At 51.8% G+C, this 27,627-nt stretch overlaps 1 protein-coding gene across 2 annotated transcripts in view; it reads right to left on the bottom strand.

The window, feature by feature from the left end:
• Window positions 1-2,955: 2,955 nt before the first annotated feature.
• LOC141171862 (basic phospholipase A2 sphenotoxin subunit B-like) overlaps window positions 2,956-27,627 on the bottom strand; it is a 45,963-nt gene continuing 21,291 nt past the window's right edge. Inside the window, exons 4-5 of one of the 2 annotated variants that reach the window (XM_073655491.1) lie at window positions 25,306-25,432; window positions 2,956-3,612 (exon numbers count right to left, since the gene is read on the bottom strand). In XM_073655491.1, coding sequence (XP_073511592.1) covers window positions 3,603-3,612; window positions 25,306-25,432 — 137 coding nt within the window. In that variant the 3' untranslated portion in view covers window positions 2,956-3,602. The remainder of the gene's footprint in view (window positions 3,613-25,305; window positions 25,433-27,627) is intronic. The other variant, XM_073655490.1, reaches the window with a different exon arrangement.

Below are 27,627 nucleotides of genomic sequence, written 5' to 3'. Positions count from 1 at the left end.
GCTGTACTCTGTGTCCGAGAGGCGGTGGAGCAGGGTAGGGCTGGCCACTGGAAGGGGTACATGCTGTCATTGGACCAGGCAAAAGCGTTTGATCGGGTTAATCATGAGTACCTCTGGTCTGTCCTTCTGAGGTATGGCCTGCCGGGGGGGTTCGTTGATTGGCTTAAGACCTTGTACGCTGGGGCAGAGAGTTTCCCGCTTGTGAACGGTTGGATTGGCAGCTCTTTTGAGGTTGGGTGTGGTGTTCGCCAGGGTTGTCCCTTGAGCCCGCTACTGTACGCGTTTTCAATTGACCCACTTCTTAGGAGGGTGGAGTGTGGACCGTTAGCTGGGATCGGGATGGACCGGGCAGCACCGGAAGCCACTCTGAGAGTGGTGGCGTATGCCGATGACGTCACCGTTTTTGTTTCCTCTGATGGGGAGGCAGAATGGCTGATGTCAGAGGTAAATCGCTACTCGGAGGCATCCGGGTCTAAGATCAACCGGGATAAGTGTGAGAGTCTCTGGCTGGGAGGAGGAGATCCTGGTTTTGATCTCCCGGACACCCTTCCAGAACCCAAAGTCTCTGCAAAAGTTCTTGGCATCGAATTTGGCCAGGGGGATTACCCCAAACAAAATTGGGACAGCAGGCTAGAGATCGCCACTCAGAAGGTGAACCAATGGAAGGGTTGGTCTTTGACCCTAAGGGAAAGGGTAAACCTGATCAAAACTTACCTGCTCCCTTTGCTGATCTATCTGGGCAGTGTGTGCATCTTGCCAGAGCCTCTCTGGACTCGGGTCTACAGTTTGTTCTTTCAACTGTTATGGGGGAATAGACTGAACCTGGTCAAGAGGGAGGTTACTTACCGTACGAGGAGACTAGGAGGGTTGGGTATGGTCAACCCTGTGGTATTCCTTGTGAATACCTTCATTAAGATCAATATTGCAAACCTCTGGAAAGAGAGGGCTCCTCCGTGGGTATTCTCCTGTAAGGGATGGTTTCAGCCTTTCTTCCAGGAATGGGAGACAGGAGGGCAAGTGAAGGATCTCCGCACACCGCATGGACATCTCCCGGCTTACGCTACCGTGGTTCTGAAGGTAATTCGCCGGTGGGGTCTGGGAATGTGGGAGGTCAGGACTCTGCCAAGGAAGCTCCTTGACAAAAGGGTTCTGTTGACCCATTTTCAGAGGCCTCTGGCGCTCAGGGATTGCCCAAGTCGGGATCTTGGGGTGGGTCTGCATCTTTTGAATTCTATCAGGATCCCCTCGAAGGTTTGGGACTTGGCTTGGCGCTGCTTCCATGGGAAACTGTGTGTGAGGGACAATCTGAAGTGTAGGAGCTCTGAGGACAGGAACTGTCCTCGGGAGCATTGTGGTACCATGCTTGAAAGCATGGACCACTTCCTGCTTCGTTGTCCCTTTAACACAGAGGTGTACAAGAGGGTGGGCGCCTCCATTGGCTGGCCCCGGCTGGCCGGTCTCTCTTATGCGGAATGGGCCTATGGAGCATTCGGGGACCTGGGTGGTCGGGACCGCTGCACCTTATTTCTAGTTAGCGCAGTGGTTAGGTATCACACGTGGAACGCACGGTGCTTAGTATCGACGCAGCGGAAAATCCTCCCAGTGGACGATGTGTTTAGGACCATACTCGGTGACCTGGTGAAGGTGCGTTCTCTGGAGTATGAGAGACTGGGTACACGGAGGGCCGCTCTCCTCTGGAGGGGCTTTTCTTTTAGTGTGCCCTAGTCTGGTCTTCTCCTCTCCTGGTGGTGGGCTGCTGCTGACACCATAGATTTTTGTTTTATTGATCAGTAGACAGTGATGTAGGGCTGCAGGCGCCGAACTTGGGCTTTGTCAGTTGTGGTTATTGTATTGTTTGTTTCTGTATATATTGTATATATGGGTTTGGGTGGAGGTGTTAGGTTGGGTGGAGGGAAAAGGGGGGAGGTGGGTTCATCTTGTGGGACACTGGTTATTTGGGTGAAAAACTGGCACTGCCTGATCTGGCCTATGGACGTTGGACATGGACTGAGGCATGAGACGCAGGACCAGCTCTCAGGTCAGTGCCGGGGAGGGACTGGTGGGCTCGAGTGTGGGGGGTTTTGTTTTGTCTTGCATATATTTGTATAGTTAGTATTTATTTTATTTATTTAAAAAAAAAAAAAAAAAATGTATATATTAGTTTGTATATAATTTGTCGGTTATTGTTTATTATATTGTTATTTTTTTTTTTTTTTTTTTTTTTTTTGGTAACCGGACCAGATGTCATGGTGTAGGTAATTATTATTGTGTATATATGTATAATATGTGTGTGAGGAGAGAGGGAGCGGCTGGACCAGTTCATTACATTGTTTATTTTCTGGTTATTAATTTTGTTATGTTTCTGTTATTATTATTGTTATGTTTTTCATTTTTATAATAAAAGATCTACAGGATGTAACTCATGATCAGTAATGTAATGTATGTACCCAGTGACGGCACCTGCAGAATAGTGAGTGCAGCTCTGGAGTATAATACAGGATGTAACTCAGGATCAGTAATGTAATGTATGTACCCAGTGACGGCACCTGCAGAATAGTGAGTGCAGCTCTGGAGTATAATACAGGATGTAACTCAGGATCAGTAATGTAATGTATGTATACAGTGACTGCACCAGCAGAATAGTGAGTGCAGCTCTGGAGTATAATACAGGATGTAACTCAGGATCAGTAATGTAATGTATATGCACAGTGCCTGCACCAGCAGAATAGTGAGTGCAGCTCTGGAGTATAATACAGGATGTAATGCAGGATCAGTTATGTAATGTATGTACACAGTGACTGCACCAGCAGAATAGTGAGTGCAGCTCTGGAGTATAATACAGGATGTAATGCAGGATCAGTAATGTAATTTATGTACACAGTGACTGCACCAGCAGAATAGTGACTATGAAGAGGTTTAATACAGCACAAACTTCAGAGGAAAACGACCCAAGTATTTATATTAATTGTAGATTTATTTTCTCAGTACAGGATCAGTAATGTAATGTATGAACACAGTGACTGCACCAGGAGAATAGTGAGTGCAGCTCTGGAGTATAATTCAGGAGGTAACTCAGGATCAGTAATGTAATGTATGTACATAGTGACTCCACCAGCAGAATAGTGAGTGCAGCTCTGGAGTATAATACAGGATGTAACTCAGGATCAGTAATGTAATGTATGAACACAGTGACTGCACCAGGAGAATAGTGAGTGCAGCTCTGGAGTATAATACAGGAGGTAACTCAGGATCAGTAATGTAATGTATGTACACAGTGACTGCACCAGCAGAACATAGATGTTGTATATCTCCCCATGTCGATGATATCACAGCAGCCTTCTTTGTCTTGTCCTCGGTTTCTAATAACAATTAATTGGAGGAATATAGTGTAAAGATCTTATGAGATCTGAGACGTTAAAAATGGATATATTTCTAACAACTTCGTGAGGAATGATTTATCATCATCATCACTGCAGGGTTGAAGTTTCTTGTAACACTTTTCCTCATATTTTGTGTTCTCTTCTGAATTCTTGGTGTCCATTAGACATATCACGGTTTTCAGGTCGCACTCACAGATTTTTGTGGCACATCCTCCTGTGTACCTATTCCGATCTGCGGGAGTAACAGAAACATTTATCATTATGAAGGATCCGTGTCTGAGACAAAGGATCTGTAATCTGATTTACTTGTGAATGGTGCTGACTAGTGTGGAGCAGTTGGATGAAGGGAGCAGTAGTCCTCCTCTCCCAACCCGGGTACCACCCGCACCACTTTTCCGGCGTGAATTTGCACCTATTGGCTTTAACTGAAAGGCAGCAAATCCGCAAGCATATTTATTTTACCGGCGGTTTTGATGTGATTCAATGCAAGTCAATGGCGATGAATTTGCACCGGAAACACCCAAACAATGGCCATGCTGTGATTTTTCCCGCAATGGTAATTTCACCCACAAAAATTTACAAAGTGGGTTACTACAGCTTGCCCTATCACTTTAGCAAATGAAAAGAAAAAAGCTTGCTGGCTTGATGTATCACATTAGCAATAGTGTTGAACCACCCCCTTAGTGTTCGAGTTCGGTTTGGTTCATCGAACACCTTCGAACACCGTTAAAACCAATGGCAGGCAAACAAAAACACATAGAAAACACTTTCAAAGGTGTCCAAAAGCTGCCAAACTGCTCAGAAGACACAACTAACACATGGAAAAGTGACAAGTACATATAGTCATGCGAAAAGAAAAGAGGTGGAGGAGTAAAAGGAGGGGGAGACACAGATATAGGCATGTCATGCCCTTCTAAAATCCAAAAAGTGAGAAGCCGACACGGCCAGTCCGTTCCTGCCCGTGCCACCTCCGTTTCGCCGGGTTTGTGCCAGAGCCGCGGTGGACCCTGACGGCCAGCCCCCCTCTCCCAATACTGGTGCCTGTCCGCTGGTGGGTCGAGCCCCCCCGCGGTGGGGGGGGAGTAACATCTGCAGAAGAAAGACCATCTTCCAGCCAAACTAACATGTCGACTTATTTTCGTGGACAATGTGATATGGTCCCTTTGTTACAGACACGCCCATCGCTACAAATTCCAGATGAGGCACAAAAACAGCAGGTGCTTCAACAGATATCAAGAGCTCCTTCAAGTGGGCTCTCCTCCACCTCAATTTCAACATCACAAATACTCCAGTCCTCAGAGGTGTCACCCCAATCGCACTTGCTTCCTCACAGCTCCCAAGTCTCCAGCTGCCCGTCTGAGTATGAGGTAGAACAGATGGTTGAGTCTGCAGAGCTGTTTACTCATACTATAGCCTGGGAATCAGAGGTCGACTCCAGCGCTTCTGTGAATCCAGACGAGGAAATGATCTGCACTGATGCCCAGAATCTTTATGAGTCGGATCCATAACCAGATGAAGAAGGTTCTGAGCATAATGTAGACCCTCGTTCCCAAACTGTAACTCCTGTTGGTGGAGACAATGATGAAGACGATGATGAGACTCAAATACCTGATTGGAGCGACAACTTGACTTTTCGGTCAGGGCAGGAAGAGGTTGGCTCTGAGGACGACGGGTGTGATAACACACAGGGTGATGATGACAAGGTTGGAGATCCCACTTACTGTCAACCCACAGTCAGCCAGTCTATGAGGTCACCCGGGCCTTTGCTTAGCCTTGGGGATGTCGCGGTGGTTGGCTCCCTGGCCCGTACCCTGAGGTCACTCTTTAAAAGGGTGGATAATTGTTAATTTTGTAAGAGTTCATGACACCACCTGTGGTATCTGGTGAGAAGCACCAGCGCTGCAGCAGTCCACTGAGGCCCGTGATAAGGCAGCTCGATGGTATAGCTCCCCACAGGTGGAGCTAGGTCTCAGGGCAGCGTATGCAGGGGGAATGCAGGACAGGCGAGACCCAGCTGGGTCAGAGCAAGCACTTCAGTACCTTTTACTGGAGGAAATTCAGGCACATCCCGGAGCACTGTAGGGTGAAGGGTGCATATCAGGATCCTCCCCAATGAGCGGGTGTAGGGCATCCTGTTTCTTGCCTCTGCGTAGTAAGTTTCTGACCTGCCTGGAGCTAGGCCTAACTTTGTCTCTGTCCTGCGCTGGCTGACCTTGTGGTAGGGCCTTCTCTTGGAGTTCACGCTCCCAGTATGTGGGGCCTAAGCGTCTCCTGGCTCTGTTACGTATCAGCACCTTAGCGATCCTGGGACTTGTAGTTCTCCAGGGATTGCGGTTATGCCTTACTGGGTCATAGAGATCCCAGTAAGCTCGGATCCGGTGTCCGGTAAATGCTTCGGGGTGAGCTGGTTAAGCTCCTCTGCCCCTTATGTACTAACTCGCCACTCACCTTCGGCCTACTCGGGCCCTCACTAGGCTATACACACTAACGGCAGCTTGCCGCGCTTCACCGATCTTATGGTGCCGGCACACCTTAAGCTGTATCTGGACTCCCTGAATCTAGCTAGCAGGAGCTTCGTGCTCCACTGCTGAACTATTAACTGAGTTCTCTAGACTAGACTGAGCTCCACTGCAGACTGACCTCTCTTAGGCTTCTCTACTGCAGGAACTCTTCAGAGGAACTGAACTGCCTAGCTCCACCTTCCCTATTTATATCCCTAATGGGCTCCCTCTGCTGGTCTGAGGTGGAAGGTGGAGATGTGTGAATGTTTATGGGGGCCTCTTGTGGAGGATTCCATCAATACACTCTTCTAGGATCTGTGATACCAAGAGCAGCGGGGCGTCACAGATGCTATTGACGACGAGGTTAGGTTGCGCCTGTAATGCACACGCCCGGGCTGAGCGGCGTGTGCGTGTGATTCCACTGGACTTTGCCGGAGAGTGAATGCCTGGAGGGACGTGACTAGGTATTCACCCGATCCGACCAGGGTCGCACGACGGCATACGACGCCAGTGCACCAAGGAGGAACCGAGCAGAGGGACCAGGTGCTTCTCCAGGACAGATCCCGGACACGGCTGTTGACCCACACAGGGGAATACAGGAACAGACTGGTTAGGCTGGCACACAGACTGGTGGGAATAGGCAGGCACGACTGGTATGCAGGCAGGCGGGTATGCAGGCAGGGGGGTACAGGCAAGCATGGCTAGAGTGCAGACAGGGAGGCACTAGCAGGTAGGAACACAGGCGGGACAGGACCCAGTACACACTGGGACTCAGGAACAGAACCACAGATGTGGCAGACAAACAGCAGAGTGAGGCCGCCCAGAGAGGTGAGCGAGAGCAGGGCAGGGCGAGACCGCCTGGAGCAGTGAGCAAGAGTAGAGCAGGACGAGGCCGCCTGGAGCAGTGAGAAAGAGTAGAGCAGGACAATGCCGCCAGGAGCGGTGAGCAAGAGTAGAGCAGGACAAGGCCGCCTGGAGCGGTGAGTAAGAGTAGAGCAGGACAAGGCCACCTGGAGCGGTGAGTAAGAGTAGAGCAGGACAAGGCCGCCTGGAGCGGTGAGCAAAGGGTCAGAGCTGAGCGAGACTGCCGGAGCAGTGAGCAAGGAGTCAGAGCAGAGCAAGACTGCCGGGGCAGTGAGCAAAGGAGTCGGCAGAGCAGGCTAGAACCGCCGGAGCGGTGAGCAAAGGCAGAGCAGGCTAGAACCGCCGGAGCGGTGAGCAAAGGCAGAGCAGGCTAGAACCGCTGGAGCGGTGAGCAAAGGCAGAGCAGGCTAGAACCGCCGGAGCGGTGAGCAAAGGCAGAGCAGGCTAGAACCGCCGGAGCGGTGAGCAAAGGCAGAGCAGGCTAGAACCGCCGGAGCAGTGAGCAAAGGCAGAGCAGGCTAGAACCGCCGGAGCGGTGAGCAAAGGCAGAGCAGGGGGGACAGGGCTCTGTTCACACGGAACAGACAGGAAGGGAAAGGCAGACCCAGATACCCACAGGGTACTTGCAGTGAAGTAGCGAGTGGACCACAAACTCACAAACGGGAGTACAGTGACAACGAGCAGGAGTTAGGTACGAGTTCAGACTCTGCAGAAAAAGGAAAGGTACGGACATAGAGAAACACGGGAAACAGGCTAGAAGAGAATACAGACAAGAACAGACACAGTAGCAAGAAACAGGAGCGGGTCTAGGTAGCAGCCCCTAGAAGGCGGAGGAACAGGCTAGGAGCGTGTTCAGACAGGACAGACAAGATACAGGAGCGGGTCTAGGTAATCAGCCCCTAGAAGGCGGGAGGAACAGGCTAGGAGCGTGTTCAGACAGGCCTGGAAATACAGCCTCCAGGATAGGCAGACAAGAGAACACAGAAGGGACCTGGCACATTCAGAGTGCAAGGGCACACTAAATGAAAACACAATGCTCAGGCATGGGTTAATTGGAGCAGCTGGTTTAAGCACCAGGTGACAGACAGCAATAGGCTGAGGACGCACAAGGGGTGTTCCTGCAGCAAGTACAAAAAGCATGAAATGATCGGGCATTGCCCTTAAGCAGCAGAAACAGACACAAACAGACAGCATGGAGGGAAGCCAGAGAGACATTCTGGACTGGAGATCAAGTGCGCGCTCTTGCACAGTGGGAGATGGACCACTATGCAAGGACGCCGCCAGGTATGTTACAGTACCCCCCCCCTTACGCCCCCTCTTCTTCAGGCCTGCCAGAATGTTCCGCAGGGAATTCGAGGGCCAATCCTTAACTTCAAGGAGATCACTTCCACTGTCCACCGGAAAAACTGGTCTCCTCTGGGTAGCTAGGATGCTACCTCCCATCCAGCCACCCTTAGCAACAGACGAAATGGGTGGAGTACCAGGAACAGCACACAAGGAAGTCTCTCTCCATATATTTTCAGGTGGCACCCCAGAGGGTACAGGAGACAACTGCAAGTCCTCCACCGGGTTGGAGGGGAGCAGAGACTTGGGGGTAATTTCTGCTTCGAGGTACATCTTGTCAAGCTCACAGGAAGAAATAGACGGGTTATCAGGTACAGGGTGAGGAAAAGTCACTTGTGTCACCCTGGCCTGGATGCCACAAGTGTAATTAAAGCTGTGTCTGAGAGCAAGGGGAAGGTTCTCTAGTCAGGGGAACATTAGCATGCAATGCCTCCTGTCTCAGGCCAGTAGGGGGAGCAGGCTGCCCCTATAAAAGCTGGTACTGAGGGCAGGGTTAGAGAGAACTGGATGGCCTGTCTCAGCACTGAGACGTGTCCCAGAGTGGAGCAGGGACAGAAAGTTGATTGCACCTAAGAGGAAGTGTGGCAGTAGGAGAGCCACAAGCCAGAGACAAGAGGCGAAGAGAGCCTGTCTTGGCAGATAAGAGACTGACTTTACCAGACTTTGGTGTCTGAGGCTGGAAGGATTCCACATCCCCCAGCAGAGAACCAGTCCGCAAGGGACTGTACATTCCTTGGCCTAAGAAGCCTGGAGGCCCTGCCACAACCGAAGGGACCAGTAAAGCCGTACAAGGCTGGGAGCAGAAAGGAACCCACGTCGCAGGCCATACAGGCGAGAATACACGGAAAGCTCGGAAACGTTGGCTGTTACCCTATAACGAGGAGATAGCCAGAAGGAGCGCAGAAAGCACGGTAGGCCTACACCCTCACCCTGACCAGGGCCAATTTCCCCGTTGCTCTCAGACATCCAGGTCCCCTCCTAGCTGGGACTGTTTATGGATCAGTTTAGCTGTTTTAGTAAAGACCCTGGACTGCAACCTGTTGTCTGTGTGCTCCTTGCTCCTCCAGCACTATCAGCACTGGGACTCTCACTACCATCACTCCCACCATCCACTATACTGCCCTGGGGCCGCACTCTTCCCGTGGGGAGTCACACTACTCTAGCTGCACACCTCATCATCCCCAGCGGTCTGCATGCAGCGGCGGTTCCTAATAACCGCAATCCGGGTGGCGTAGTGGGACATAAACATCAGCACATAACGGACTACCACTGGCCTGACCACCCTGAGCCACGGAACCGGGTTGCCACTACTACTCCCATCGTTCCCCCCACTGCCCGAATCCGAGTGCCCCACGGCCCAGGGGGCGAATCAGCTTTGGCGTAGTCGGCAGGATTTCGTGCCCGCAACCACCGGGTACTGCGTGCCTGAAAAAGACTTTTGTAACTTACCTGTGGCGAAGTTTCCCGCCGTCCGGAGTTGTTTCCCGCCATCCGGAGCCGATTCCCGCCATCAGACTCCATCTTGGACCGTTTCCCGCTGTCTTCTGCCGTTTTCCCGCCATCCGCAGCTGCTTCCCGCCATCGGACGCCATCTTCAGGACGCCGAGCAGGAAGAAGAGGGGCGTGGACGTCAAAACCGCGCGAGATCCGAAGCTCCGCCCCACGCACCGACGCTGCGCAAGGTCCTGGAAGGGAGAGAGAGCGACGCTGACGTCATCAGGACGCGACGCAAGGTCCTCGACCAGAGCAGCAGCAGTGGAGCCGCGGCCTACAGAAGAGGATCGTCGGAAGGTAGGCCACGCTTAACTAGGGGGGAGGAAGATGTCGGACACAGAGGCGCCCACTACCACCAACGCAGCTGCAGCAGCGGTGATGCCCTTTTCCCTGCCCTACATCCCTGGAGCGGCCTGGCTGCCCAAGTACTCAGGGGAGCCCCATGCCCTAACTGACTTTAAGGAAAGGCTGTACAGTTTGTTCCAGGTTTACCCCCTGACAGAGGAAACGAAGGTCAGCATATTGACAGGGCAGTTAACTGGCGCAGCCCAAAGGGAGGTAAAATCATGGCCCACTGAGGAGAAAAGGACTGTGAAGGGTATTCTGGCCCGGCTGCGGGGTACCTTTGACACACGTACCTCCGCTGAGATTAAAATAAGGTTCTATGGATGTAAGCAGCGGGCACAGGACAGCATCAGAGACTATGCCCTAAATCTGCAGGAAGCCCTAAGGGCCATCCAACAAACTGACCCTGGCAGTGTGCAGGAAACGGATAAGTTACTGACAGAGCAATTCATAGAAGATCTGCTGTCTAGCGCCCACAGGGCCCAACTGCACCACATGTTCTTTCAGAACCCTGATCTGACCTTTGCCCAATTTAAGGACAGGGCCATAAGGGTGCTCCGTGAACCTGCAACCAGTGGCGCTATAAACCCCCGGTGCCCTGCTCTCACCTACCACCAGGAGGCGGCGCCCTCCTCTATGGACCCCGTGGGGGCTGATGGACAGGCCCTGAACCGAGCACCGTCGAAAGATCTGCACCACCAAGTCCAGGAGCTGACCAGGAGCGTCGCGGCGTTGACCAGGACCGTCCAGGCGTTGCAAGTGGACCCGTCAAGACCCATCGAGTCGGCTTCAAGTCCGGAGGATGTCCCGTGGCGTCGACAGAGGAGGATCCCGTCGTTCCGAGGGAGGCCCACAGACCGCTACGCAGAGGATGGCCAGCCCATTTGCCGTCGATGCAACCAGCCCGGACACATTTCAAGGTACTGTAATTTAAACGGGTCTAACATGGGGCAGAGGGCCAACCCCCAGGCATAAGATCACCAGGCCCTTATAATTGGCGTGATAAGTACGTTGGGGGGCGCCCCGTTTTACCCGTGGTGCTGGACGGTATCCCCATGAGCGCCTTGCTGGATACTGGGTCACAAGTAACCACTATCCCTCATGTACTTTTTAAGCAGTATTGGACTGATGCTGATATCACACGGTATCCAGACAGTAACTTGAGCATCATCGCCAGTAATGGCTTACTCGTGCCGCAGATGGGGTTCAAGGAGATGACCATTAAAATTGGTAAAGTTGAACTACCGGCACAGGGAGTAATTATTGTGGACATTGACCGACGTGAAAGTCACCCTAAAATAACTGTGGGTACTAACGTAATTGAAAATTGTCTTTCAGAGGTAATTGTAATTCTACAACAGGTGGCAGTGAATGCTAGTTCCAGCCAACAGAGAGTCCTCAACAAGGAGATAAAAGACCTGATGAGACGGCAGCAGGTAGAACTGTCTGGTGGTGAGATCGGTAGCGTAAGACTGAGTGACCCATTCCCCATTTCCATGCCTCCCAAAAGTGAAATGATGATCTGGTGTCGGACTGCAATCGGGTTGAGAGGTAGAGACTACCAAGCCATGGTAGAACCCGTGTAATCAGACAGCAGGCCCACCATTTTGACAGCCCGGGGGGTGGTTGATGTCCGTCATGGGAGGGTGCCCGTCCGCATCCTCAACATTGGGGAGAGGTAAGTACACTTACCCAGGTACGCTACACTCGCCAAACTGTTTGTTGTCGAACACAAAGCTATAAGGGCCGTGGAACCCTTGCCTCCATCTCCTCAGGCGGAGGGTAATGGCTCCCAGAAACAAAAGGAGGACTGGTGCCAGAAACTCCACGTGGGTGCTGACTCCACTCCCCAGCACCAAAAACAAGGAGTCTACCGGGTGGTACAGGAGTACGAGAGAGTCTTTAGTAAGCACCCGCTAGACTTCGGCAGAGTAAAAGGGATAGAACACCACATTCCCACAGGGAGCCACCCACCGATAAAAGAAAGACACTGACCTGTACCCCCTGCGCATTATCAGAACGCAAATTGCATGCTAAGAGAGATGAAAGAAGCTGGGGTCATTAGAGACAGCTGTAGCCCCTGGGCAGCCCCCTTGGTTCTGGTCAAAAAGAAAGACGGCACCATGAGAATGTGCGTGGACTATAGACAAATCAACCGTATCACCCACAAAGACGCATATCCGCTGCCTAGAATAGAGGAGTCTTTAGCCGCACTAAAATCTGCTAACTTCTTTTCTACTTTGGACCTTACTAGCGGGTACTGGCTGGTTCCTGTGGCAGAGGCTGACAAGGAGAAGACCGCCTTCACCACCCCGATGGGACTGAGCGAATTCAACTGTATGCCTTTCGGGCTCTGCAACGCACCAGAGACCTTCCAGCGTCTGATGGAATGCTGTCTAGGGCACCGAAACTTCGAGACGGTCCTCCTTTACCTGGACTACGTGATCGTCTATTCGAAGACCTACGAGGACCATCTCAAGCACCTGGCCGAGGTGTTCGAAGCCCTGGCAGGCTATGGCCTGAAGGTGAAACCATCGAAGTGTCACCTGCTGAAGCCAAAGGTCCAGTACCTAGGGCACGTGGTAAGCGCAGAAGGAGTGGCCTCCGACCCTGACAAGGTCACAGCAATCAAGAGCTGGCCAAGCCCCTCGAACATCAAAGAGGTGAGACAGTTTCTCGGGTTGGTAGGCTACTACCGAATGTTCATCCCCGGGTTCACTAAGATGGCAGCTCCTATGCAGGACCTCCTGATAGGACAGTCGAAGTCCAGAAGTCAAAAGCCACCCTTCAAGTGGGATAAACCGGAAGAGGAGTCCTTCCGCCAGTTGAAGATGGCCTTCACGGGGGAAGAGATCCTGGCCTACCCTGATTACGGCCAGCCTTTCATTCTCCACACAGACGCCAGTAATGTGGGACTGGGAGCCGTACTGTCCCAAAACCAACAGGGCAGAGAACGGGTGATCGCATACGCCAGTCGGAAGCTGAGGCCCACCGAGAGGAACCCGGAGAATTACAGCTCCTTCAAGCTAGAATTCTTGGCGGTGGTGTGGGCCGTGACGGAACGCTTCAAGCATTACCTGGCCTCCGCAAAGTTCACCGTGTACACGGACAACAACCCATTGACACACCTGGACAATGCAAGACTGGGTGCCCTAGAACAGCGGTGGATGGCCCGTCTCTCCAACTATGACTTCGTGATCAAGTACCGAGCCGGCAAAACCAATGCCAACGCTGACGCCCTATCAAGAATGCCTCACTTACCTGAAGGTGACGAAGACCCAGAAGAGCTGGAGGAGGTAGAACTCCCCGCGTTTCACCGGTATGGAGCCGCTCAATACTCCCACCGCGTGAAGGAGGAGGATCTAACAACCGTGATGATCAATCGTCTACCTCACCACAGCTGGGCCGAGACCCAAGATAGTGACCCTGCCATCCGCCTGGTGAAAGATCTGCTGACCCAGGAAGACGCCCGCATGGATCCGGATGCCCCAGAGGAAGCTAAGCAGCTATGGAAGGAGAAGAGCAAGCTGTTCCTCTACGAAGGCAAGTTGTGCAGAAGGATTGTCAACCACCGGACGCACGAGCTGACCTGGCAAGTCGTGGTCCCAAGGCGGGATGCAGCTATGGTCCTGGGGGCTTACCATGACAGAGCGGGACACTTCGGTTGGAAGAAACTGGAGTTCCTGCTAAGAGGAAGGTTCTTTTGGGTCGGCGTGAGAGGAGCTGTAGAAAAATGGTGCAGAGACTGTGGCCCCTGTCACCTAAGGAGGAAGGACCGTGCCAGCCAGAAGACACCCTTGAGGCCCATCGTCACCACGCAGCCTCTTGAGCTGGTAGCTCTGGACCATGTCAAATTGGCTCCCAGCCGGTCAGGATACATCTATGCCCTGACAATCGTGGACCACTATTCCCGTTTTCTCGTGGTGGTCCAGGTAAAAGACTTGACAGCCCAAACAGCGGCCAGAGCCTTCCAGCAATACTTCTGCCGTCCAGAACAGGTCCTGACAGACCAGGGTCCAGCGTTCGAGGCTGAAATCTTCCAGGAGTTCTGCAACCTCTATGGCTATAAGAAGATTCGTACAACGCCTTACCACCCCCAAACCAACGGGATATGTGAGAAGATGAACAATATAGTCATTGATCTCCTGAAGACGTTGCCCCTGGAGGAACGCAGCCTGTGGCCAGAAAAACTGCCGGACCTGATAAACCTATACAACAATATCCCGGTGAATGCTACAAACTGCACCCCAGCTTACCTGATGCGAGCCAGACCAGGAAAGCTGCCCGTAGACCTGGAGATGGGAGTCCTAATACCTGAGGATACCTCCCCGGATGCAGACTGGGATACGGAAAGGCAACTGCAGTACAAGAAGGTACAGGAGAGTGTGGAGAAGAGCCTGGCCCAGGTGAGAGAGAGGCAAGAAAAACTCTTCAACCAACACGCCCCTGCTGGTCCCCTAGAACCTGGTGAGCAGGTCCTAAAGCGAAAAAGAAGGCTACATAAGTTGGACGACCAGTGGGAAAGGGAACCCTACACCGTACTGCAGTCTGACCACGACAACTCAAAGGTGTGCGTAATTACCAAGGACGGAGGAGAAACCACTAGTGTCGTCTCCAGGGACCACCTCAAAAGATGCCCCGAGCAACTCCGTAGTGCAGAAGAGGATCAGAGTGACCTTGAACCCGCAGAGGACAAGGAAGAAATGATCAGCACCGTTCTCGGAGAGTTTCCTCAGTCCTGGACTCGCATAAATGATGCCATAGTGGTACCCGTCCTGCATTTCCTGCAACCGGCACAGCAACAACCAACACCAGAGCCGGAAGGTGAAGAGGAGCAAGCGGTTCCAGAGGCAGAAGAGCCTGTACCAGCAGCCCAGGAGAGTCAACCCTCTGCTGACAGTGAGCCTGCCATGCCTGCGGTAAGCCAAAGGACCCGCAGACAGCTGCCTGCCCTACCTGTACACCCAGCTGGTAGCTGTACCCCTAACGCTAGTGGGGAAAGCCAGGTTCGTCCGCCACCAGACAGTGGGCTACGTAGGTCAACCAGGAGCACAAAGGGACAGATACCCGCTCGCTGGAGAATATAGAGTACACTAAAATTGTAAATAACCTTGTTGCCAAATGTTGAAATGTTTGCCAAGTTACCTGCATGTTTATTAATAGTGTGTTTCAGTTTCTTGCAGCTACCGTAAGGACTCAAAGGTTATGGACTTTTATAACCGGGACTTTGCATGGACTGCGTTCAGAGCCTAACCCAGGAATGAACTAAGACTGTGAAGGACTTGGGGTAGGACAGACCCCCACCTGGTTAAGGCTCCCCGTTGTGTTGGTGATATGGACACCCGGTCACAGGCCACACTGTGACCTTAAGAACTCAATTTGTGCGTCGTCTGTCTATTAATGCATTATGGTTGTGCATATTGTCTTTGTTTATTGTTTAGTCCCGGAGTACTAAATTTCACTAGGGGGGAATGTGTCACCCTGGCCTGGATGCCACAAGTGTAATTAAAGCTGTGTCTGAGAGCAAGGGGGAGGTTCTCTAGTCAGGGGAACATTAGCATGCAATGTCTCAGGCCAGTAGGGGGAGCAGGCTGCCCCTATAAAAGCTGAGCTGGTACTGAGGGCAGGGTTAGAGAGAACTGGATGGCCTGTCTCAGCACTGAGACGTGTCCCAGAGTGGAGCAGGGACAGAAAGTTGATTGCACCTAAGAGGAAGTGTGGCAGTAGGAGAGCCACAAGCCAGAGACAAGAGGCGAAGAGAGCCTGTCTTGGCAGATAAGAGACTGACTTTACCAGACTTTGGTGTCTGAGGCTGGAAGGATTCCACATCCCCCAGCAGAGAACCAGTCCGCAAGGGCCTGTACATTCCTTGGCCTAAGAAGCCTGGAGGGCCTGCCACAACCGAAGGGACCAGTAAAGCCGTACAAGGCTTGGAGCAGAAAGGAACCCACGTCGCAGGCCCAGGGGGCGAGTCACACTGTCTCTTTGTTATCTGGTGGTACCCCGGAGGAGTCAGGAAACAACTGGAGGTCCTCTGCCGGGTCAGAAGAGTGCAGAGGCTCGGGGAAAACATCTGCTTCAGAGTACACTAGGTCGGACTCACTGGACGAAACAGGCGAGGTATCGGGTGCCGAGTATAGGAAAGTCTCTGTCCATTCACCACCAGGTGGCACCCCGAAGGGTTCTGGAGACAACTGGAGGTCCTCCGCCTGGTCGGAGGGGTGTAGAGGCTCGGGAGAAACCTCTGCTTCTAGAAGCAACTGGAGGTCCTCCACGTGGTCGGAGGGGTGTAGAGACTCATGAATAACCTCTGCTTCGGAGTACACTAGGTTAGACTCACTAGGCGAAGCAAGCAAGGTATCAGCTCCAGGATATAGGAAAGTCTCTGTCCATTCACCACCAGGTGGCACCCCGAAGGGTTCTGGAGACAACTGGAGGTCCTCCGCCTGGTCGGAGGGGTGTAGAGACTCGGGAGAAACCTCTGCTTCGGAGTACACTAGGTTGGACTCACTGGACGAAGCGAGCAAGGTATCAGGTACAGAGTATAGGAGAGTCTCTGTCCTTTCGCTACCAGGTAGCACCCCGAAGGGCTCAGGAGACAACTGGAGGTCCTCCGCCAGGTCGGAGGGGTGAAGAGACTCATGGGTAACCTCTGCTTCAGAGTACACTAGGTCGGACTCACTGGATGAAGCAGCCGAGGTATCAGGTACCGAGTATTGGAAAGTCTCTGTCCATTCGCTACCAGGTAGCACCCCGAAGGGTTCAGGAGACAACTGGAGATCCTCCGCCTGATCGGAGGAGTGTAGAGACTCGTGGGTAACCTCTGCTTCGGAGAACACTAGGTCGGACTCACTGGGCGAAGCGGGCGAGGTATCAGGTGCAGGGTATAGGGAAGTCTCTCTCCAATTGTCCTCAAGTGGTATCCCGGGGGATTCAGGAGGCAACAGGGGGTCCTCCGGTGTGAATTCTGGGTGGGCAGCAGTCTCTTCGGGCAGGAGAACTGGTGCACTACCCACGCACATTACCCGTTGGGGCTTCTCCGGGATACAGGGAGATGAAGCTTCAGTAGGGACTTCAAGGTTGGGTTCAGGAGGTCTCAGGGAGGACAGTCCCTGGCGTGACGGCTTGCCTCTACGTCTAGCACGTCTGGACTGCCTCTTGAGGTTGGGAGAAGTATTCCGGAGAGTGTAGTCACCCTGTGAGGATTCTGGGTGGGCAGTAGTCTCATTGGGCTGGAGGACTATTGTGCTACCCACACACATTACCCATCGGGGCTGCTCCGGGATACTGGGAAGTGAAGCTTCAGCAGGAGCCTCCGGGTTAGGATCATCGAAGACCATTAGAAAGGCCACCAGGAAGGCCATTATGTCCAGGACGATAGGATCCTGTGCGTCCCATAGGGGGGTGATCCAATTCAAGGCATCACCCGCTAGGTAAGACATCATGAATCCCACCTTAGCCCGATCTGTGGGAAAACATAGAGGGTAGAACTTGAAGTGTAGCATGCATTGCTCCACAAATGCACGACTCTGTCTTGGATCCCCATAGTAACATGGAGGATCCGCAGGAACGAGTGCAGAAAGATCCATCTGGACGGGCGCGTAATTCGCCTGGAACTCAGCTAAGGAAAAAAATTATTTATTTATTTATTTTTAATGCATGTATTCGCTGGAAAACGTCTCAGAGAGCGAAGGCCATGGGGCTCAACGGGAACCATGGCCTGAGCATGCTGTAATGCACACGCCCGGGCTGAGCGGCGTGTGCGTGTGATTCCACTGGACCGTGCCGGAGAGTGAATGCCTGGAGGGGCGTGACTAGGTATTCACCCGATCCAACCAGGGTCGCACGACGGCATACGATGCCAGTGCACCAAGGAGGAACCGAGCAGAGGGACCAGGTGCTACTCCAGGACAGACCCCGGACACGGCTGTTGACCCACACAGGGGAATACAGGAACAGATTGGTTAGGCTGGCACACAGACTGGTGGGAATAGGCAGGCACGACTGGTATGCAGGCAGACGGGTATGCAGGCAGGGGGGTACAGGCAAGCACGGCTAGAGTGCAGACAGGGAGGCACTAGCAGGTAGGAACACAGGCGGGACAGGACCCAGTACACACTGGGACTCAGGAACAGAACCACAGATGTGGCGGACAAACACAGCAGAGTGAGGCCGCCCAGAGAGGTGAGCGAGAGCAGGGCAGGACGAGACCGCCTGGAGCGGTGAGCAAGAGTAGAGCAGGACGAGGCCGCCTGGAGCAGTGAGAAAGAGTACAGCAGGACAATGCCGCCAGGAGCAGTGAGCAAGAGTAGAGCAGGACAAGGCTGCCTGGAGAGGTGAGCAAGAGTAGAGCAGGACAAGGCAGCCTGGAGCGGTGAGCAAGAGTAGAGCAGGACAAGGCCGCCTGGAGCGGTGAGCAAAGGGTCAGAGCTGAGCGAGACTGCCGGAGCAGTGAGCAAGGAGTCAGAGCAGAGCAAGACTGCCGGGGCAGTGAGCAAAGGAGTCGGCAGAGCAGGCTAGAACCACCGGAGCGGTGAGCAAAGGCAGAGCAGGCTAGAAGCGCCGGAGCGGTGAGCAAAGGCAGAGCAGACTAGAACCTCCGGAGCGGTGAGCAAAGGCAGAGCAGACTAGAACCGCCGGAGCGGTGAGCAAAGGCAGAGCAGGATAGAACCGCCGGAGCGGTGAGCAAAGGCAGAGCAGGCTAGAAATGCCGGAGCGGTGAGCAAAGGCAGAGCAGGCTAGAACCGCCGGAGCGGTGAGCAAAGGCAGAGCAGGCTAGAAACGCCGGAGCGGTGAGCAAAGGCAGAGCAGGCTAGAACCGCCGGAGCGGTGAGCAAAGGCAGAGCAGGCTAGAACCGCCGGAGCGGTGAGCAAAGGCAGAGCAGGCTAGAACCGCCGGAGCGGTGAGCAAAGGCAGAGCAGGCTAGAACCGCCGGAGCGGTGAGCAAAGGCAGAGCAGGGTAGAATCGCCGGAGCGGTGAGCAAAGGCAGAGCAGGCTAGAACCGCCGGAGCGGTGAGCAAAGGCAGAGCAGGGGGGACAGGGCTCTGTTCACACGGAACAGACAGGAAGGGAAAGGCAGAACCAGATACCCACAGGGTACTTGCAGTGAAGTAGCGAGTGGACCACAAACTCACAAACGGGAGTACAGTGACAACGAGCAGGAGTTAGGTACGAGTTCAGACTCTGCAGAAAAAGGAAAGGTACGGACATAGAGAAACACGGGAAACAGGCTAGAAGAGAATACAGACAAGAACAGACACATTAGCAAGAAACAGGAGCGGGTCTAGGTAGCAGCCCCTAGAAGGCGGAGGAACAGGCTAGGAGCGTGTTCAGACAGGACAGACAAGATACAGGAGCAGGTCTAGGTAATCGGCCCCTAGAAGGAGGGAGGAACAGGCTAGGAGCGTGTTCAGACAGGCCTGGAAATACAGCCTCCAGGATAGGCAGACAAGAGAACACAGAAGGGACCTGGCACATTCAGACTGCAAGAGCACACTAAATGAAAATGCTCAGGCATGGGTTAATTGGAGCAGCTGGTTTAAGTACCAGGTGACAGACAGCAATAGGCTGAGGACGCACAAGGGGTGTGCCTGCAGCAAGTACAAAAAGCAGGAAGTGATCGGGCGCCGCCCTTAAGCAGCAGAAACAGACACACACAGACAGCATGGAGGGAAGCCAGAGAGACATTCTGGACTGGAGAACAAGTGCACGCTCTTGCACAGTGGGAGATGGACCACTATGCAAGGATGCCGCCAGGTATGTTACAGTGCCTTCCTGGACAGAGACGGAGTACTGGAAGCACATCAACAACTGCATCCTCAACCACAACTCTGCCTCTGACCACAAGTCGTGATGGCTATTCAGGTCGCATGGGCTCTAAGCCTTGCATAGCCTGGGCATGTATTCAGATCGATAAGGATGACCCAACTCGTGTTATCTGTAATATTTGTCACCAAAAGCTAAGTAGAGGCCAAAAAATCCATGAGTACTTCATGCATGTACCGTCACATGGATATGAAGCATAAGTTGCAGTGGGAAGCTCACTGTGCTACAATGCGGCCTAGCAGGCTGGGCCAACCACCGTCTGCCCCATCTTGTGCATCCGCGGCCTCTTCATCCTCTGTGACTGGGGGGACAGCAGTCACACATGTTTTTGGACGCAAACCTGCCACCTCTTTACCTGCAACAGCCAGTGTGATTGGCAGGTCGTCAGTTCATTGGGAAGTGGAAACACCTGCTGGTGTTGAGCGCTCTCTGACATCGAGAGCACCACCTTTGGATCAAGGCAACCTAACATGTCTGCCTGCATCTTCCTCACAGACCGGCAGTTTGCCGGGGACACCCTACTCAACCCCGTCAAAGCACAACAGCCAGCCCTCGGTCCCTCAGATGTGGACAAGTAAAAGACCATTTCCTCCTAGCCATGACAAAGCTAAGAGGTTGAATTTCACCATCTGCAAGCTGTTGGCTACAGAAATGCTGCCTTTCCGCCTGGAGGACACAGTGGATTTTCGAGACCTTATGTCCATCGCAGTGCCCCAGTACCAGATGCCCAGTCGGCACTACTTCTCAAAGAAAGGTGTGCCTGCGCTCCACCAGCATGTTGCACACAACATCACCGCTTCTTTGAGAAACTCTGTGTGTGACAGGGTGCATTTCACCACAGACACTTGGACGAGTAGGCATGGACAGGGGCGTTACATGTCGCTGACTGGGCACTGGGTAACTATGGTGACAGCAGGACAAGGGGCTGCTGTCCAAGTCTTACCGTCCCCACGAGTTTTGCGTCAATCCTCTTTATCTCGAAGTTCCTCCACTGCTTCTGCCTCCTCAACCTCCTCTCGGTCCTCCACCTGCACCCAAAGCCTGTCTGGTAATGCCACCTGCTTTCTAACTGCGCAGAAGGAATTCTGCACACCTCCTTACTATGCTGGCAGCAGGGCTCAACGCATCAGTGTTTACTTTGAAATGTCTGGGAAATGTGAGTCACACAGCTGAGGACTTGTGGTCAGCTCTGGAGACCCAGTTTCATGAATGGTTGTCTCCACTGGACCTGAAACCAGGGAAGGCTGTGTGCGACAATGATGCAAACCTGGGTGCGGCCCTTCGCCGTGGCAATGTCACATACGTGCCTTGTATGGCTCACGTGTTGAACCTGGTTGTCCATAAATTTTTAGCCCACTATCCCGGACTAGATGGCCTTCTGCAGAGGGCACGGTCGCTGTGTGCTCACTTCCACCATTCGCATCCCGCAGCTCAACGACTTACATCTCTATAGAAGTCGTTGGGCCTGCCAGTTCACCGGCTGAAATGCGATGTGCCTACCCGGTGGAATTCAACTCTGCACATGTTGCAGCGACTGTGGCAGCACCGACAAGCACTGTTGCAATACGTTCTGACGTATAGCCTGGGCCAACGAGATCCAGAGGTGGGGCAAATCACACAGCAGGAGTAGTCTCAGATCAGGGACCTACGAAGTTGACGCGCCCCCTGGGCCGTGGGGTACCCGGAGCCGGGCCGGTAGACGCTGGGGGTTGTAGTCCCGGTCCGTGACCCAGGGCGGTCAATCCAACGGTAATTTGTATATATGGATTTTATAATGTCCGACTACGCCACCTGTGGAGTGCGGCCAAAGGGGCCGCTGCTGCGGAACAGTCCTCTGAAGCTGGTGGTTTTGCAGCAATGGTATTATTACTCACCACAGGAAGGGCAGTGTGGGTGGATGATGGTGGTTGTAGTGCAGGGAGTCAGTAATGAACACAGAGTCCGTGTGATGCAGTCCCAAGATCTTTACTCACAGTTGTTGCAGTCCAGATTACAGGTACCAGAGCAATCTCACCCGTCGTGCTGTGCGTACTCAGTGAGGGGCTTAGTCCACCCCCAGATAGCTCTGGAGTACTTAGCAGGACCCCCTTCTGTGTGTCCTTTCTCTGGCCTTCTCCCTGCACCTCACACCCAGTGACACTTCTATCCGATATCCTCGGGCCTTGGCAGGCGACTTGTGTTCCGTCCCCTGGGTCCTATGTGGCTACCTTCTTAGTGAGACTGGTGTGGACTTTTGCCTGCAGTACATGAAATTCTGCAGCCTCCGGTTTCTAGTTGAGCCTTGCTGTTTCTCCTCTAGTTGAGGGACCGGTTCCCCTTATCTGGCCTGACCCCTCTACCTCCTGGTAGCAGCGGGAGTACAGTTGGCCTTCTGCACGGCCCGTAGCCCTAGGGTCCCTTCGGTTCCTGGAGCCTTCCTGCTCCCACTCCTCTCTTCTCTCCTTCAGTCCTGGGCCTCCCAGGCCAGGCCCGCCTCCGAAGCAGAGCTCATGCCAAGCCTCTGCTCCTGTCACTTTTCCTCCTCTGACTGGCTTGCTTTTTCTAAGATGGCTTCCTATTTATACTCTCCCGGGCATGTGCTCCCCTAAGCTGCTCCCCTAAGCACCCACTACATAGGACCCTCCCACCAGCTAGGGACCTGGGACTGTGCTCTCCCTTAGGAGCAATCTCGCCCTACCCCCACTGCGGGTATGTGTTGGATGCAGGTGCTAGGGTCCCAAGCCATACGCCTTCCTTACCTGAGGGTGAGATACCACACCTCTGGGTGAGATGCAGTAACTCTGTGGTGACTGAACCCTCAGGGGCGCCACACACCCTTCTGCACAGTTTTGAAATGGCGACGAAGATGTTTAGTGCTGACGACGATGCCATTATCAGCATGACTATTCCGGTGATTTACATGCTGGAGCACACATTACACAGAATTCAGAGTCAGGTGGTGGGACAAGAGGAGGTGGAGGAAGTAGAGGAGGAGTCGTATGCGAAAGGGATAACATCTCCAAGGTCCAGACGGTTGGCAGCACCAAGGCGGCAGGCATGGGAGGGTGGGGGAGAGGGATTAACCAGGGCGCATGGTAGCAGCCAAACTGTTGAGGAAGGTGCAGGAGCCGAGGAAGAAGTGGAGGATGAACTGGCGATGGGCATGGAAGACTCATCAGATGAGGGAGACCTTGATCACATTTCTGTTGTGCGAGGTTGGGGGGAGAGGGCAGAGGAAGGAAGCATGATTCTTACCTCTCTACCAACACAACAAGGACTTGGTCCTCCTGGATGCGCAAGACACATGAGTGCCTTCTTGCTGCACTACCTGCAACATGACCCTCAGATTGCAGAATTCGAAGTAATCCCGACTACTGGGTTTCCACACTCTTAGATCCCCGGTACAAAAGTAAATTTGCCGAAATAATTCCTGCCATAAAAAGGGATTGACGCATGCAGGAGTATCTGCAGACGCTGTTGCAGAATCTTACATGTGCTTTTCCACAAAACACCAGTGGTGCACGAAGTGAATCTCACAGTTCTAACTTGCCAACCATGGGACTGTCGAGTCTTCATCACTCAAACCGTAACAGTAACACAGTATCTGCTGGTAACAGCAATTTTGTGGAATCGTTTCACCACTTTTTTAGACCATCCTTTGCAAGGCCACAGGAGACAAGAAGTCTGACACATAGTCAATGCCTAGAGAGGATGGTGCAGGAGTATCTCCAAGTGAACATCGAAGCCATGACTGTGTCACTGGACCCTTGCTCATTTTGGTATTCCAATCTGGAAAAATGTCTGGAGCTCGCCACTCACGCCTTGGAGATCTTGTCATGCCCTGCAGCCAGTGTTCTCTCTGAACGTTTGTTCAGCGCTGCTGATGGTGTGCTGACAGATAAGCGCACGCGGCTGTCCACTGAGAATGTAGACAGACTTACGTTCATAAAGATGAACAAATCATGGATTCGCAAGGACTTTTCTAACCCTGTGTTATCCTTGGGAGACTAAAAGCTTGAGGATTTCGTAATATCACCTCACCAACCGTTTTAAGCAACTGTGGGGCAATTGATGCCACTTAACCCTAGAACGCATGACCATAAAAATCTACACTTTCATATACCTGGGGCCTTTTAGGCTCGTGTGCAAATAACATGGAATAACTCAAACTCAAATGACAAACAACTATATACATGAAGAATACCTAGAGTTTCAAAATTCTAACTAAAGTAATCTTGCAGAAAATAGAAAAGAATTAACAGGGCGGGACTGCGAGGCCCCAGGTATGCGTTCTAGGTTTAAGTGGTGTCTGTGCCACAATTTTGGGAAAAAATGGAGACTCTTTTTGGAGTCCCCTTGCTGTGTCTTACGTGACGTTGGCATCGTCAATTCCAGGTGGGTTGGGTCGCTCCCCCCCCCTTTTAACTGTAAGAAACTACATACACTATGGCTTGGGGTAACACAGATGGTTGAGTCTGAAGAGCTGTTTACTCAGAGGTCTGCTCCAAATCTTCAGTGTCTGCTAGTCAGCGTAGAATTTTTAACTGCATCTAGCCTAGGCAATACTTTGGGCGTAGTAGCCCAGCTGTGAAGCAAGCTGCACCGCCTGTGTATCTAATAAGAATTTTTAAATGCATCTAGCCTAGGCAGACTGTGAGGACCCCCAACCAAACCCAGACGCTCAGCCCCCCTACCGCCCCCCTTTCCTTGACAATACAATAATGTAACTCTTACAACTGGATGGGTGAGGATCGGTCACAGCTTTATTAACTCTTTATACTCATTCCATTAGAAAAGCATTTTATTTCTAAAATAATTCAGCTTGTTGCAGCATGCCCTGGGTCTCCACTCCGGCAACTTGGCCAACAAGTGTAACTCTCCAACATGTCCTTTCTATTTCCAGGCCACGGAGGATCCTGCGTACTCGTATGCAGGACTCTGACCCCCACCCATCACTCTTAACATTTGTTCCACTCCGTCCTGAAGTCCTGACAGGAATATGTCCAGTCCAATATCCATTAAGTGAACACCGTCGGGCCGTATGAGGCCTGCTTTATCTCCTTCCAGTTGTCGGTGTCGTACCACTACACCGCCTCTGTCTCTTCTAAATTTTGCCATCCGAATATTTATTACCCGCCTTGTCCGTTCGATGGCCGTGATGTCTCGCGCACCTTGCCATACCGCTATCGGCACAATCTCTGACCATACTATAGCTAGTTTTGTGAAAAATTCTCTGAAGCGCTCAGTGTTTTGTTTCATTATTGCCATTAGTTATGCGCTCTTTTGATGACCTAGGTTGTTTCCCCCGGCCTGTATAACTAAGATGACCGGACATCTTGCCTCTCTCCCTACCTTGATTACCTCCATTAGTACCTGTGGCCATAGCAGGCCTCTAATACCTCTCCAGTTGAAATATGTGTTATGAAACTCTAATTTCCTCCCGCCTGGGTGGACTTTCGCCCTTTTTTCTGCCCAATATATATACGAGTGGCCTATCACCCACACTGTTGGCTTAGCGTCACCTGTAAAAGAAACAAACCACGTTAGGATAACAATTCCGGTCTTATGTACCTTGCCAAACACGTGGATCGCCATCTCCCTATCCTCTGAACTTCCGTTTCTGACAGTCCTGCTCTTGCTGCTTCCGTGGCCGCGCCTATGCGGAACGAGTGTGTCCCGTAATCTTTGGGGTGGTTCCCTGCCAATGTTATGCATTTATTAAATATAGCTTGGAACTGGTATCTTGATAATGGCGTTCCATCAATGTGTGATAGGAAGAAATTACTTTGTGATCTGATGGTTAGATATGTTTTTAGTATTGTTACCCGACGCAGTGTACCGTTTGTGGGTTGTAGAAGTACCCAAGTGCCCCTGCCCGCTGGAACCGTTTTCGATTTGTGTATGCGTAGACGTATTGCATTATTGGCTATGACTACGTCCTGGTGTAATAAGCCTCCACTGGTGCTAATTTTGGATTGAGCGACTAATTCGCTTATGCATAGCGCCCCGAAGAAGGCGATCACAAATGCAGTAGACAGTAGTGTTGCTTCAAATTGTGAGTGTCATGTTAATGGTGTTAGGGATATGATGTGAGAAATCAGTTTTAGTGACACGGGACGGGACGTCTACACTCCTGACTTGGCTGACCCCTTTTCCACCCTTTTATGGATTGTCTGATGATGAATCTTTGTCACATCTCCCCAATTCAGTAGTTGGAAGTGAAATGCTACTCCGGTCAGACACCGCTGCGCTGACGCCCCTGATATGCCCCTCATCATTAGCTGGTGGAGAAATTCTATGGTGACTTGTGATCTGGCTTGTTCACATTGGTCAACCCGTCTGCCTGCTACTAGTCGTGTCCACTCTTCCCATGCCTTACCGTATGCTTGCCACGTCGACGGGGCAACTGACGCTCTGATTAATGTCATCAACTATTCGCCACTAGATCCCATAGAGAAGGTGGGCAACTGTTGTCCCGATGGGTGGGCGTTGTGGAAGAGCTCTGTGAAAATCTGCCAATTGAATTGTTATAAAGCGTTAGCAGCAGCTTTAGACCCCTCAGCATAGTGGCTAGCGCGGACCCATACATTGTGTTTTAGGCACAGGAATGCTAGCCTGGGTAGTAGGCCTAGCACTGGGAGAGACGATGATGCCATCTTATTAATGCAGTGTGCTAGGCTGGTGTTATTAGTTATGAAGCGTATATTTTTGTAAGCCAGGAGCTCACCCCATATTTCTATTGCTACCACTATTGGGAAGAAAAGTTATTTTCAGGGCTAGATGCAGCTAAAAATTATTATTATTTTGAAAGCTGGTGGAGCTTGGTATAGATGGCCTAATACAATGAGTCCCACACACAGCTAGAAGCCCAAATATTTTTTCAGAGGTAGATGCAGAAAAAAATTATATTCAGTTTGCAACCTGATGGAGGTCAGTATAGATGGACTAATAGAACAAGTCCCACACACTGCTAGAAGGCCAAATATTTTTTCAGAGCTAGATGCAGACAAAAAATTATTTTGAATTTGCAACCTGATGGAGGTCAGTATAGATGGACTAATAGAGAAAGTCCCACACACTGCTAGAAGGCCAAATATTTTTTCAGAGCTAGATGCAGAAAAATATTATATTCAATTTGCAACCTGATGGAGGTCAGTATAGATGGACTAATAGAGAAAGTCCCACACACAGCTAGAAGCCCAAATATTTTTTCAGAGCTAGATGCAGAAAAATATTATATTCAATTTGCAACCTGATGGAGGTCAGTATAGATGGACTAATAGAGAAAGTCCCACACACAGCTAGAAGGCCAAATATTTTTTTAGAGCTAGATGCAGATAAAAATTATTTTGAATTTGCAACCTGATGGAGGTCAGTATAGATGGACTAATAGACCAAGTCCCACACACTGCTAGAAGGCCAAATATTTTTTCAGAGCTAGATGCAGATAAAAATTATTTTTAATTTGCAACCTGATGGAGGTCAGTATAGATGGACTAATAGACCAAGTCCCACACACTGCTAGAAGGCCAAATATGTTTTCAGAGCTAGATGCAGACAAAAAATTATATTCAATTTGCAACCTTATGGAGGTCAGTATAGATGGACTAATAGAATGATGCTATGCCCAAAAGGTTTTACTTCACTAGGTGCAGTAAAAAAATTGGTATTCTATACACAGGTGGTATATCTTGCAACACAGATAGGCTACTCCACTGACTAACACACTCTGCAATAGGCCAAAAAGGATTAGCTTTGCTAGATTTAGCCAAATGCTGTGAAAAAAACTTGCACAGCACTGGCACAGACCTGCCTGGCAAAAAGTGATAGGAACTGATGTAACCTAGTCCTGAAAAGGACTCCAATTACAATTAGTCTTTACTCCCACAACCT

This window comes from Phyllobates terribilis, unplaced genomic scaffold (genome assembly GCF_046119375.1).
Source record: "Phyllobates terribilis strain yellow unplaced genomic scaffold, ASM4611937v1 Scaffold_12__6_contigs__length_324123572, whole genome shotgun sequence".
Taxonomy (NCBI): Eukaryota; Metazoa; Chordata; class Amphibia; order Anura; family Dendrobatidae; genus Phyllobates; species Phyllobates terribilis.
Note: the sequence above shows the minus strand (reverse complement) of the source record. Positions and strands in the feature narration are given on the sequence as shown.